A 12,758-nucleotide genomic window follows, 5' to 3' on the forward strand; every position below is an offset into this window, starting at 1 on the left:
ATGAGCAACTGAAAATATGTTGGAGGGCCGGGCCAAAATTCCAAACTCAATTATGCATAATATACATTTAATTTCTATATAAAAAGCAGTAAATGGCATTGTTTTGACCCCTGGTAAGAGTGTATGTTATTATTTGGCAATTAAAAGGTGAGGTTAGCTTTAAAAAATATCATTTATTCAAATAGAATTTATTTCCAAAATGATAAACAAAATGTGAAACATTAATAACAAAGGGCATGTATGAAAAAGTGCTATACAAATAAAGTTATTATTTTGAGTTTCATATACTATTGAAACAAGGATTTTCTTTCTAAAGACATCACATCATCTTATAGCCAAAATAAACAAGACATGTCACTGAACTGTGTAAAGAAAAGTGTCCCAGTTTTGTAGAATTTTTTACTTTACATGCCTATATTAAACATTTAATGTTTTCAGAACTGTGCAAAAAAAAGAAAAAAAAAGATCAAGTGTCCAATTTCACTTGTTATATTTCCACATCTTAGTGTTCTTCAGTTCTTTTTTTTCATTCAGTGTGATCAATCCAGTCTCTGTTGAGCTTTAACAAGTCCATCAAAGTCAGGTTGCATGTCTGAGGTGGAGATGCGAAGCACAGCTGCCAGATGTTCATCAGTGAGAGAGGATCTGCACCTGGATTTGGTAAACGTCATGACTGAGAATGTCTGTTCACATATGTAGGTGGATCCAAAGAGAACCAACATCTTCTGAGCATGTCTCCTCATGTCTGGAAAGTTCTCCTCCTTGAGAGCAGAGTAGAACTCTAGCAGTGATGCTGACTTAAAGTGCTCTTTCAGTAGTGAATCAGACTGCAGGTCAATGAGTTCAAGCTGAACATCAGTGGGTGCACTATCAACACTGCAGGTAAAGGGAGAGGAAACCAGGCTTGCCATTGCCCCGACTGCTTTGTTGTTGAATCAAGTCAAATCCTAGGTAAGCATATATTGTGCGTGTGAACGTTGACAAAAAATATATATATAAAAAATGTAAAATGATTATTATTATTTTTTAATTATCATGTAATCTTTCGCGGGCCGGTCAGAATCATCCCAACATCATCAGTTTTCTGCGACTAAATCTAAACAAAAACAAAAAAGACAAAATCGAGACTAACACTGACTAAGACTAAAATGCTCAGACATTTAGTTGACTAAAACTGACTAAACGAAAAATAAATGCAGATGACTAAATATGATGAAAACGAAAAAGGAGCACTTGACACATGACTAAGACTAAAACTAAAATGAAAATAGCTGCCAAAATTCTGGGATTGTGACAGATATGGCTCCGCCATTTTGAATCGGTTTGCAATGCGGATTCTTGCTAAATGTTCACAGAAGGTAGACACACTAACTGCGCTCCAATCTATGCCAATAACATTCAGTTTTGTGGTAAATAATCCAGAGAAATAAGAAAAAGAAAAAATATTCATACAGGAAGTCATTTGCTGTACAGTAGCTGGCTTGGGCTGGGTAGGGTAGTTTTTCGAAATTCCGACGCTCATTGAAAGCCCTGTCTTTCCTTCATCATAATGACTAAAGCAAAATGTCAGTTTCGTCAAAATTTCGCTAGTTTATGAACACAATTCCTATACTGATATTTTATTAATAACACTTTAATCTATTGGTAAACGCATTGTTGAAAATATACACTATGACTGCTGTTTTGATAGGATTAGGGTCTTTACTTTTGGCTACATTTGAAAAAAAACGCAACATTATATCATACAGTCTAGAGCAGTGTTTCTCAACTGGTGGGTCGCGGGGGGGGGTGTGTGTAAAAAAAAAAAAGTAAATTTTTTATTTTTATATAATATTTTTTTTGCACTACCTTTCTTTGTGAAAGTGGCTTCTCAGATCTGGTCCAGCTGAAGACAAAGCAGAGGAACATATTGGACATTGAGCATGACCTCAGAGTTGCTTTGTCTACCATCACCCCAGACTTTGAGACTCTTGTCAGGAGCAGACAACATCCTCAGTTATCCCATTAGTTCCCTGGGATGTTAAGCTAAGAAGTCTGCTAAGAAGGATATATTATTTATTATTATTATTTTATTTCATTGTGTTTTTAGCCCTAGTTGCACTTTTTTTGCAACCCCAGTTATCCCATTAGTTCCCCCAAACTTACTGTAGGTCTGTTATGTTAAGCTAAGAAGTCTGCTAAGAAGCATAATTATTTATTATTATTTTATTTCATTGGGTTTTTATCCCAGTTGCACTTTTGTTGCAACCCCAGTTATCCCATTAGTTCTCCCAAACTTGACCCGTCTGTTATGTTAAGCTAAGAAATCTGCTAAGAAGATTATTATTTATAATTATTTTATTTCATTGTGTTTTTAGCCCTAGTTGCACTTTTGTTGCACTTTTTTGTGTTTATTTCATGTTATTAACAGTGCATGAAAGATTGCGTATTACTGCAAAAAAAATATATTGGAAATAAATCATAGTGGTTAAAAAATTTGGGTCGCGACTTAATGACTAAGGAACATTTTGGGTCCCGAGGCTAGACCAGTTGAGAACCACTGGTCTAGAGAGATTGATTTCATCTGCGGTCTGCCGGCGGACCGCTCGGGCTAAAGAGGTTAAGAACACATTTTCACACGTTCATGAATCTGGCGGGAATCTTTCTTAAGTTTGTTCTTACAAAGGTTGTAAGAAGATATTTAAGAAGACACTTGTGAAAAAAAAAAAGAGAATGCGGTCCATTGTCTCTAAACATTGATTATATAGGTGGTTCCAACTTGACACCAATAACAGACATTGCGTTCATGAGCTGACTACAGTTGATTTCTGATTAGCTACAGTGTGGAAGTCTTATGTTGATGACATTTGTTGATGGAAAAACGTGAAGCCAAAGCCTAAGCTCATCTCATCTCTGTCTGACTTTTTTAACATGTTTGTGTCTCAGGTTTAGTCTAAAGGCCTCTACATGCTACAGCAACTTCAAAGCAACTGCACCACAACATCGACAAAGCAACGGTGTTGTAGACACTCTGCCTTTATGCTTCTGCAACATCGACGCGCAAAGTTAGTTTAACTAAAGTTAGTTTAGGTTTGTGTTAACGTTAGATAATGTACAAAATAAACGTATTTCCGGTTCTTTTAGACGTCGCTCTTTTATTTTGAAATCCCCCGACCGGAAGTGTTATAGTGTCTGTTGCTAGCAGCTTAACTTCTGTCGCCCGTTTCTGTGCTTTTCGAGCTAACGTTACCGTAACGTCATTTGTTTCCAATGGAGAGGAGAGAAAGACCTCGGCTCATGCAGCTCAAACTACCTGTTGGAATAAATTAATTGATTGATGTTTAACTTGTCCCTGTGTGTGTCCAGTCATTTCGACTAGCAAACGTTGTATTTAACGTTACCTCAGGATACCATTGTATTTAGTTGGTTAGCTATGTAGCTAATGTGGATAGCATTTTGTATAGCATCAATGCTAGCTGGCTGGCTACAGCTTTATTTACTAAATTATGGAGGCTTTTTAATCGTCAAGGTAAGAGAGGATTTGTCATGATCAACTGAAGGCGTATGCTATGGAACAATATGTGCTTGGGTTTTCAGAAAAAGGCCAGCTATGACGCTAATTATTTAGCTAATATTGATAGCATAGCTTGCTGGCTACAACAATGGCGGATGGTATTCCTCGCTGCGGGACCAATATTATTCTATGACAGCCCCGCCCCCATTCACTACCAACCAATCACTGCTACGCAATATCAACGCAACGGCTGTTTAGGTTAGATTTGGGGGACATGTACGCAACGTCCTCACAACACAGTCTACAAGACCCTCTAAAACAACCGCGTTGAAATCGCGCCGATGTTGTGTTGCAGTTGCTTTGAAGTTGCTATAGCATGTAGAGGCCTTAATCCTGGAGTCACAGTGTGTGGCTACTAACAGTCTCTCTCTGTGGTCTCTCCTCCTCTTTTTATCCTTGCTGTGTGTGTGTGTGTGTGTGTATGTGTGTGTGTGTGTGTGTGTGTGTGTGTGTGTGTGTGTGTGTGTGTGTGTGTGTGTGTGTGGTGTGTGTGTGTGTGTGTGTGTGTGTGTGTGTGTGTGTGTGTGTGTGTGTGTGTGTGTGTGTGTGTGTGTGTGTGTGTGTGTGTGTGTGTGTGTGTGTGTGTGTGTGTGTGTGTGTGTGTGTGTGTGTGTGTGTGTGTGTGTGTGTGTGTGTGTGTGCGTGCGTGCGTGTGCGTGCGTGTGTGCGTATGTGTTCTGGTTAGAAGCGCTGCGCGGTGTGACCATGGTGGAGCTGGTGAAGAAAGAGGGTAGCACTCTGGGCCTCACCATCTCAGGAGGGACAGACAAGGATGGCAAACCACGGGTATCGAACCTGCGGCCTGGAGGACTGGCTGCCAGGTACAGTTGACACTCACATGCATAGTATCGGGACTGACCAGAAAACATGAAAATCACCACAGTTTGATTTGAAATGGCAATGCCATTCAATTTCTAATAGAATGCAAGATACTTGTGCCCTAATGATAAGGATAAGCACTCAATGAAGAAACCCACTCCTGTTGCCAAAAGTAAGTCTAACATGCCTATAAATACGGAATTATATACTACAACAGTATCATGTGGCCCATAATGGTCCCCAAACGACATTGCCAACTTCAACAGACCTCTAATTGTTTCTCCACCGCACACTACAGCCTTTGATGGACAGCAACCCATCTTATTCTTCAGACACTATTATGGTCAAAAATATATCTTGTGTTGTGAACAGATAATGGCTGCTATCATGGAGTGGCTGCTGCTGACATTTTCAGTGCAAGGCTCGTTAAATCCTACACTTCCAAAGTAATTTAAGACATTTTGCATTTCATTTGAACGTGCCCTCAAATTGGCTTCTTAGCATTCGTCACTGAAACCAAGGGAGGCCATAATCTAGAAGTTAGTTTAACCAACTCACATTCAGATCTACTAGAAGTTTGTTTAACCAACTAATGTTCAAAATGTCATGGAATTATTTGAGCCATATTCTTACTTCGTCCTACAGGAGTGACCAGCTAAATGTTGGTGACTACATCAAGTCAGTGAATGGCATCAATCTCACCAAGCTACGACACGAGGAGATCATTAGCTTACTGAAGAACGTAGGAGAAAGAGTCCTACTGGAGGTGGAATATGAACTGCCACCTACAGGTAAATAATGGTACTACAGAAGAAATACATTTGTAATTAGTAATAGCAGTAATAACAGTTGATAGTACTAGTAGTAGTAGTAGTAGTAGTAGTAGTAGTAGTAGTAGTAGTAGTAGTAGTAGTAGTAGTAGTAGTAGTAGTAGATAATTAGATAAAGTAAATAAGTAGACTAGATAATTCAAGTCAAGATAATTCTGATACAGCTGGAGCATGAATTGAAATCTCTCTCTCTCTCTCTCTCTCTCTCTCTCTCTCTCTCTCTCTCTCTCTCTCTCTCTCTCTCTCTCTCTCTCTCTCTCTCTCTCTCTCTCTCTCTAGCACCAGACAGCACCTCAGGGGTTATATCTAAGACAATCGATATTTGTTTGCACAAAGAGGGAACCAGCTTTGGCTTCGTCATGCGAGGTAAGTATTCACAGTACAGTACGGTGTTACTGTTACAAAAGGAAAATAAGCCATGAATCAATAGCATAAAGGGAAACTTTTATTCATATTTTGTATTATAGTTATATTTCTTCACCAGGTAGGCCTACTTGTTACAGTGGGATATTTTTTCCACAGGTGTGCATGCACTCCCTCCTATGTACCTACTACATAATGTAAAGCAAGGAAAAGCAAGGATGCATAGTGGCATAGATGAGAAGATGAGCAGGCTTTCACCCTCTGAGACCCATTACTGTCTTTCAGACAGTCAATCTTTAACCTCTTAAGCCTGGAGCCCTATTTTCTGAAAATCCGCCTAAAATACATACCTAAGTAAATGGAATATTGCTCCACTTCCACAAGGTCCTTTTGCATGTTCTTGGTATCTAGGGACATCTATGGACCTCATTGAATGTATTCCCAGTAGGGGTGTAACGGTACACAGAATCCACGGTTCGGTACGTACCTCGGTATTGGGGTCACGGTTCGGTATGAGTTCGGTACAACAGAAAAAAATATTTATAATATTAATTATTAATATAATATTTTTTTTAATTTCTTTTAATTTATATATTATATTTATGATAATTATTATAATTATTATTATTAAATAGAATAATTTTCTATAGGCTTGCTGTGGTAATCAGTGATACTGGTGTCATTCTGTGTTCAGGCATCCACTTGCCTACTGCCCCTTTAACAACTTATCCTAAGTTTCAGTTTCGATTCTAGAGAGAATTTTACTTCACGACGAGACTGAATACTAGAGAACAGATGACATATTACAACAATGGCAGAGTATTATTTGGATTTAAACACAGTGGAGCTCAGATGATCTGTCCGGAAAAGTATGTTTATTTTTTTTATTTGATGAGCTGTGCCTGTGAGTCCGGCGGGGGAGGATGTTGATGTGTTTGTTGGCACGCGTGTGTGTGTCGGCGACGCGTGTGTGTTTCTTTCCATTGGTTTCATTTGGTTAACGTTATTGGGCGAACAAGAAAACGAAAGAAAACTACTGAAGTACTGTACTGAATTCTGCCATCCGGCCCATGTAATTTGAAATATTATTATTAGTGCTGTCAATCGATTCAAATATTTAATCTGATTAACCCCTTCCCCCCGCGCAGCCCGTCGGCGGACCGCAAATGACATCTGGTCATAAATCAATATTTTCCAGACTGTTCTATAAAAGTAGCGATTTTTATTTCAAACGTATTCAAGTATAAACATCATAACCATGTCACAACAGCATTTAGAATGTATATTATCATCAATACGTTAGTGTAGGAATAGGTTAAAGTGTGTATTAGATAGATTTTCCTCTTCGAAATGTCTGTATAATCCATGAGAGGCGACCATTTTGTAAAACCTTGAATTATGGGAATTGTAGTTTTTTTTGCTGCCATTTTGTAGGGGAGATCCAGAGCTATGGATCTGCGTTGGAATTTTCAAAACTACACTTCCTGTAAAGTTATATGGGGTTCAAGGTTCAGAGTTCTGTATGAATTATTCCAATAACACTTATTATTCGGGATAATTCTACCACAAAAGGTAAAGTTTTTTGACAAATATTGAAACACAGTTAGTTTCTCTTCCCTATTGTTAGCATGCAGCAACAATTAGATCTGAAATTTGTTTCAAAACGGTTGCACCCTGATCAAAATAAAAAAAGTACAGTAGATTACAGTAGATTTCAATATCTGTTCTTATGCACGCCTGGTGATACTAAATCCAAATTGAACTCAGCCATTTGAAAGATAATATATGTATATATATAAATGTGCGAATTGGCTATAATAAGGTAATTTATAAGCCTGCTATTCTATATTCTATAATAATATTTCAAAATGCATTGGTCCGGATGGGATAATTCAGTACTGTATTTACAGAACCTTCTGTTTAATCATCTTCCCTTTATTCATTTCCTTAGATTTTTTGTACACATGATCTCAAGAAGGTACTCAACGAGATCAGTGGCAGTTCTTCATGTCTGGTCATTATTAGCATGGTGTTATTCACTGTCAAAAATGCAAATAAAAATCATAATTCATATTCTCCTTTGTTTCATCACAATTTAAGCAAGCCTAGTAATAGACACAATATTTCTGACACTGGGAATACATTAAATGAGGTCCATAGATGTCCCTAGATACCAAGAATATGCTAATACTAAATCACAGCATGAGTTTTTATATGGTGTTCCTCAAGGTATTGGTGTCTTAACTCTTTAATTGCCAGACCCGAGATATCTCGGGTTAACCCGCCATGCGTTGGACGCCAGACGCAAGATATCTCGGGTGTAACTGAGGGGTACAATTCCCTGACTGTATTGATAAGTATGGTATTATTAAACCACTACCTCTTGTACTTTAACTTCTGGCCATCCAGTACATGATATAGATATGATGAACACTTTCCCACCTGATGAAACGAAGTCCACACAAATGTATAAATCGAATATTTTATATAGCAAAGGGTATATACAACGTTCACTTAATGACATTTATGATTTGAAATGCACTTGTATGGCAAATGAGTATTCGTAGGTAAATCAACATTGAATGTCCAATCTCTGGTTACGCAGGGAGTAAGTATACAACTTAGGGAACTATAGCGATGGTACTTAAATGATTATAGCTGGATACACTAAGGGGAGGGGGGGGTCCCGCTGGTTGTAAGACAGTAGGGGGGGGTTAGAAGAGCCGCTGGCGGTATCCCATCTGGCCGACGATTTCTTGGGAGAATTCAGAGTCCTGAACACGATGCCCACAGAACCTCGGTCCGCAGATGAATACAGCTGGACCCTCTGGTGGACGGTAGCTGCCGGTCCACAGATGAAGAGACGTGAGGCGACCTCACTCGGGGTAGAGCGCCGTCTCACCTGGACTCCTCTCCGGGGGGTAGTTCCAACACTCAGCAGTGTTGGCCGTTATCCATGGAATAATCAAAGCACCCAAAGCATGTAGATAATCCAAGCCGTGGAAGGCTCGCCGTCGTCCGGGTAAAGTAATCCAATGTACAGGTCCACTCGTCCTGGCCCGGAGCTCCTCGGATGCAAGCACCACACGTGGTCTGCCCAGCCTGGTTAAGACTCCAGATAACGTCAGGAACGATGGGGGTACTGCTCACTTTATAACTCTAACCGAACGATGCACCATACATAATAGACTATTATTAGCTTAATAGAAATACGTCCAACTCGACGGTATAGTGCCAAACTATGACAATTCAACTATTAATCCACACGATATCTCAATGTCTATTCTGAGGCCAAGTAGGCCTTACTACACCACACGTGCGTCGTGGGTGAGGCTTCGCGTCTGTTACTAGGTTGGAGGGTAAAGAACTAATGGACTAAAGGGAAAGTTCTACTTTACTTGCGCCATATATATATGCGCTGTGAACAAATAGTACCATTCGTATTTCGCCAGACGTATTCCTACGCGGAACCGGGCTTGCCACGACATGTTGGTCGGCACGATTGAACTTGAACCTAGGGGGTATGGCTGCTGGCGCCAGGTTCTCGTCCAATGGTAGAATGAAACTATTATGGGCTGTTAGTAGACTAAAGGGATATTCAGTGCATATTGTACAAGGAATATACAGGGGATATCAAACGATATACAAATACTATTAAATATATATCCATAAATAAATATATATATTCGGTTTAATCTGATCCTTCACAACAGCCGCCCCCTCCTTAGTCCCACCTAATTAGCTAAGCAGAGACAGATTAACCGCACTGTCTACCACTCAAGGTCCGCTGTAAGGGTCAGTCAACTCACAAAGTCATGGGGTCATGGTCATCATCGATAGTGTCTGGGAGTCTGGGCAGTTCTATTAGCCTCGCCACGGGTCGTGTGTAAGTTCGCCCTTGGACGAGTACTTCAGCTGCTCGGACCTTGCCATCGGCACCGGTGATCACTTTGCTTACGCGGCCAGCCGGCCACATAGCTCTGGGTAGTGACTGGTCGATAATCATGACGACTGTTCCTTCTGTCAAATTGTCTCTCTCTTTTACCCACTTCTGGCGGGTCTGTAGAGACGGTAGGTAGTGGAGTAGGAAGCTGCTCCAAAACTTGTCAGCTAGTACTTGACTGTACCTCCACATTCTTCGGCCGTTCGCTTCTTCAGGCCTGTACATTGTCTGGGGTAGCGCGGGGTCCAGCCGCCCCATTAAGAGTGTGTTGGGGGTGACTGGGTCGACATCTGCTACATCACTTGAGACGTAACCGAGAGGCTTGGAGTTCAATACTCCCTCGATCTCCGTGAGGACTGTCATTAGGACTTCTTCCGCCACAGTCTGGGCCCCAAGCACGGCGTACAGGGCTGTCTTTATGGAACGTACTTCTCGTTCCCAGGTTCCACCGAAGTGGGGTGCGTTCGGGGGATTAAACTGGAAGTCAATCTGGGATGGAGCGAGGTGGGTCTTAAGTTCTGGGCCCATAGCTTGGAAGCTCTCTCTCAGCTCTCTTTCTCCGCCTTTGAAGTTTGTCCCGTGATCAGACAACAATGTAGACGGTTTTCCTTTCCGTGATGTGAATCTTTGGAAGGCCATAAGGAATGAGTCTGTGCTCATGGTCGGAAGGAGTTCGATATGGATCGCTCTGGTGGTCATGCATTTGAATACAATACCCCACCGCTTCTCGGTTCCTCTTCCTCTCTTTATATACAACGGGCCAAAACAGTCCATGCCTGTGGAGTGGAATGGCTTGTCGCCGAGTCGGAGGCGACAGGGGGGTAGGTCAGCCATCCGTGGTATGCTGGGCTGCGCGCGCCACTTTCGGCAGTCTAGACAGGTTCGCTGGAAGCGTCGCACCGCTTCTCTTCCTTGAAGTATCCAATAGCGACGTCTGATCTCCGCGAAGACTCTCTCTGCTCCTGCGTGGTGTACATCCTCGTCGTATTTCTTTATGATCAGCTCTGTGACCTTGTGTCGGCTGTTCAAGACTATCGGGTACTTAATGTCATCCGGTAGATCGGGGGCTCTCCGCAGGCGACCACCCACTCTGATGAGATTATGGGCGTCACTCTCGGGTGCCAGGTGGAGCAGTCTGCTGTCTGATGGGACGGGCTTTCCTCCCTGTAGACAGTCTAGCTCATCGGGGAACGAGTCTCTCTGGGCTCGTTGTAGTAGAAGAAGTTCTGCTTCTTCGTAGTCAGCTGCTGAAATGTCAGTGGTGGACTGACTCTCTGGGTGGTGCCACAGGAATGTCTTTAGTTGCGCACTCTGTAGGGTAATGCAGTCATCTATGTTGGGGTCTGTGGAGGCGACTGTGCTCAGTCCACAGAACATAGGTTTCTTGTTCTCAGCCTCCTCTTTACTTGCTTCCCGTGGGGTGGGCGTAGGCCACTCTTCTTCCGGGAGCTTGAGGAATTCTGGTCCGTCACTGTAGATGTTGCGACGGGTGAGGTCATCCAGGGACATTCCCCGGGTGATGACGTCAGCTGGGTTGTGTTTGGTGTCCACATACCGCCAGCTCGCTGCTTCTGTTAGCTCTTGAATCTCGGTGACTCTGACTCCCACGAAGACTTTGTATCTGCATGAATCAGACTTGATCCATGTGAGTACTGTCGTGGAATCTGACCACAAGATTGTTCTGTGCACCGGAATGGTGAGTTCACGTTGGATTAACGTGGCTAGATGCGCTCCTGCTAGGGCTGCGCAGAGCTCTAGACGCGGGATAGATTGTTGCTTTCGTGGGGCTATTCTTGAGCGAGCCAGGATGAAAGCAGTGTGTATCTTTCCTTCCTTCTCTTGGGCACGCAAGTAGGCCACCGATCCATAGGCTACTTCGGAGGCGTCGCTGAAGACGTGTAGATCAATCTTGCATGTCTCTGGCCTCACTGTGGATGGGAAGTAGCTGCGGCGTATATTGACGCCTGGGAGTGAGCGGAGTTCCGTCTCCCACTCTCTCCATGTGGAGGCAAGGTGTGCGGGTATTGGGTCGTCCCAGCCCTGGTCCTTGTCCCATAGTGCTCGTACAATCATCTTTGCCCTGGTGGTGTAAGGTAGAATACATCCCAACGGGTCATATTGTCTGGCGAGTGTTCTGTACACACTCCGTCTGGTGGTCGGTGTCGCCGTCGACCTTCCCTGCTCTGGAGTCAGGGGTTTGTGTCTATAGTGGAGCGAGTCTGTTTTAAAGCGCCAGACTAGTCCTAGTGTCATTTCTTGGGCTTCTCCTGGGATGGTCGCCATCCAGGTCTCGCTGCTGGCAGCCTTGTCCGCGGGGGAGAGGCTGCGCAATACGTGCGGGTCACTGCTGGCCCACTGCCTGAGATCAAAGCCGCCTTTGATCAGGGAGGCGCGTAGCTTGATTAGGAGAGCCTCGGCCTCTTCTTGAGTCGAAACGCTTTGTAAACAGTTGTCCACGTAGAAACTGTTCTTCACACTGTGTCGGACCTCTTCATCTGCTGCTGGGTCCTCTGCGACGTGTTTCTGTAGTGCAAATGTAGCACAGCACGGGCTGCATGTGGTTCCGAAGGGGAGTACTTCCCACTGGTAGATGGCTGGGTTCTCATCTCCGATCCTCTCTCTCCATAGGAACCGCAGCAGGGGCTTGTCCTCCTCCACTAGTCTCACCTGCAGGAACATCCCTTTGATATCCCCGCTGATAGCCACCTTGTCCTGGCGGAAGCGCAGTAGCACGCCTAGTAGGGAGGGGCCGAGTGTGGGGCCGGGCAAGAGCTCTTTATTCAGATTTTGGGATCCGATCTGGTAGCTGCAGTTAAACACAATGCGATCCTTGCCGTTGTGGTGGACCTTGTGATGCGGCACGTACCATGATTCGGTCGTCTGATCGGCCTCTTTAATGTCAATCTTTGTCACGTGTCCCGCTGTGATTAGCTTCTCAATCTCAGCGCGGTACACACTCTCTTGAGCGGGGTCTTTGGCTAGGCGCCGCTCTGTGTTCAATAGATAGCACTCCGTGGCGTCTTTCTTTGCGTGAAAGGTGGGCATTCCCTCTCGCCTCAGGAGTGGAGTTGCGTATCTCATCACTCCGCCGACTGTGACTCTCTTTGTCCCTTGCTCGAGTAGGTTGATGGCGTAAATGTCTTCTTTAGAACGAATATCTTTCTTTTCGTTCTTAAAGGGTATTGTCTCTAGTGTCCATAGCCTCTCGACATGCTGCAGGAGAGTGGTGTCTTCTTCTGTCGTTCTGGAG

The 12,758-nt window shown here is 43.2% G+C and overlaps 1 protein-coding gene across 1 annotated transcript in view; it reads left to right on the plus strand.

The window, feature by feature from the left end:
* grip2b (glutamate receptor interacting protein 2b) overlaps nt 1–12,758 on the plus strand; it is a gene marked incomplete at both ends in the record, with an annotated part of 726,896 nt that overhangs the window by 507,363 nt on the left and 206,775 nt on the right. The window contains 3 exons of the mRNA XM_084315732.1: nt 4,239–4,374; nt 5,018–5,163; nt 5,482–5,568. Coding sequence (XP_084171858.1) covers nt 4,239–4,374; nt 5,018–5,163; nt 5,482–5,568 — 369 coding nt within the window. The remainder of the gene's footprint in view (nt 1–4,238; nt 4,375–5,017; nt 5,164–5,481; nt 5,569–12,758) is intronic.

This window comes from Notolepis coatsorum (assembly GCF_963971535.1).
Source record: "Notolepis coatsorum genome assembly, chromosome: 6".
NCBI classification, from domain to species: Eukaryota; Metazoa; Chordata; class Actinopteri; order Aulopiformes; family Paralepididae; genus Notolepis; species Notolepis coatsorum.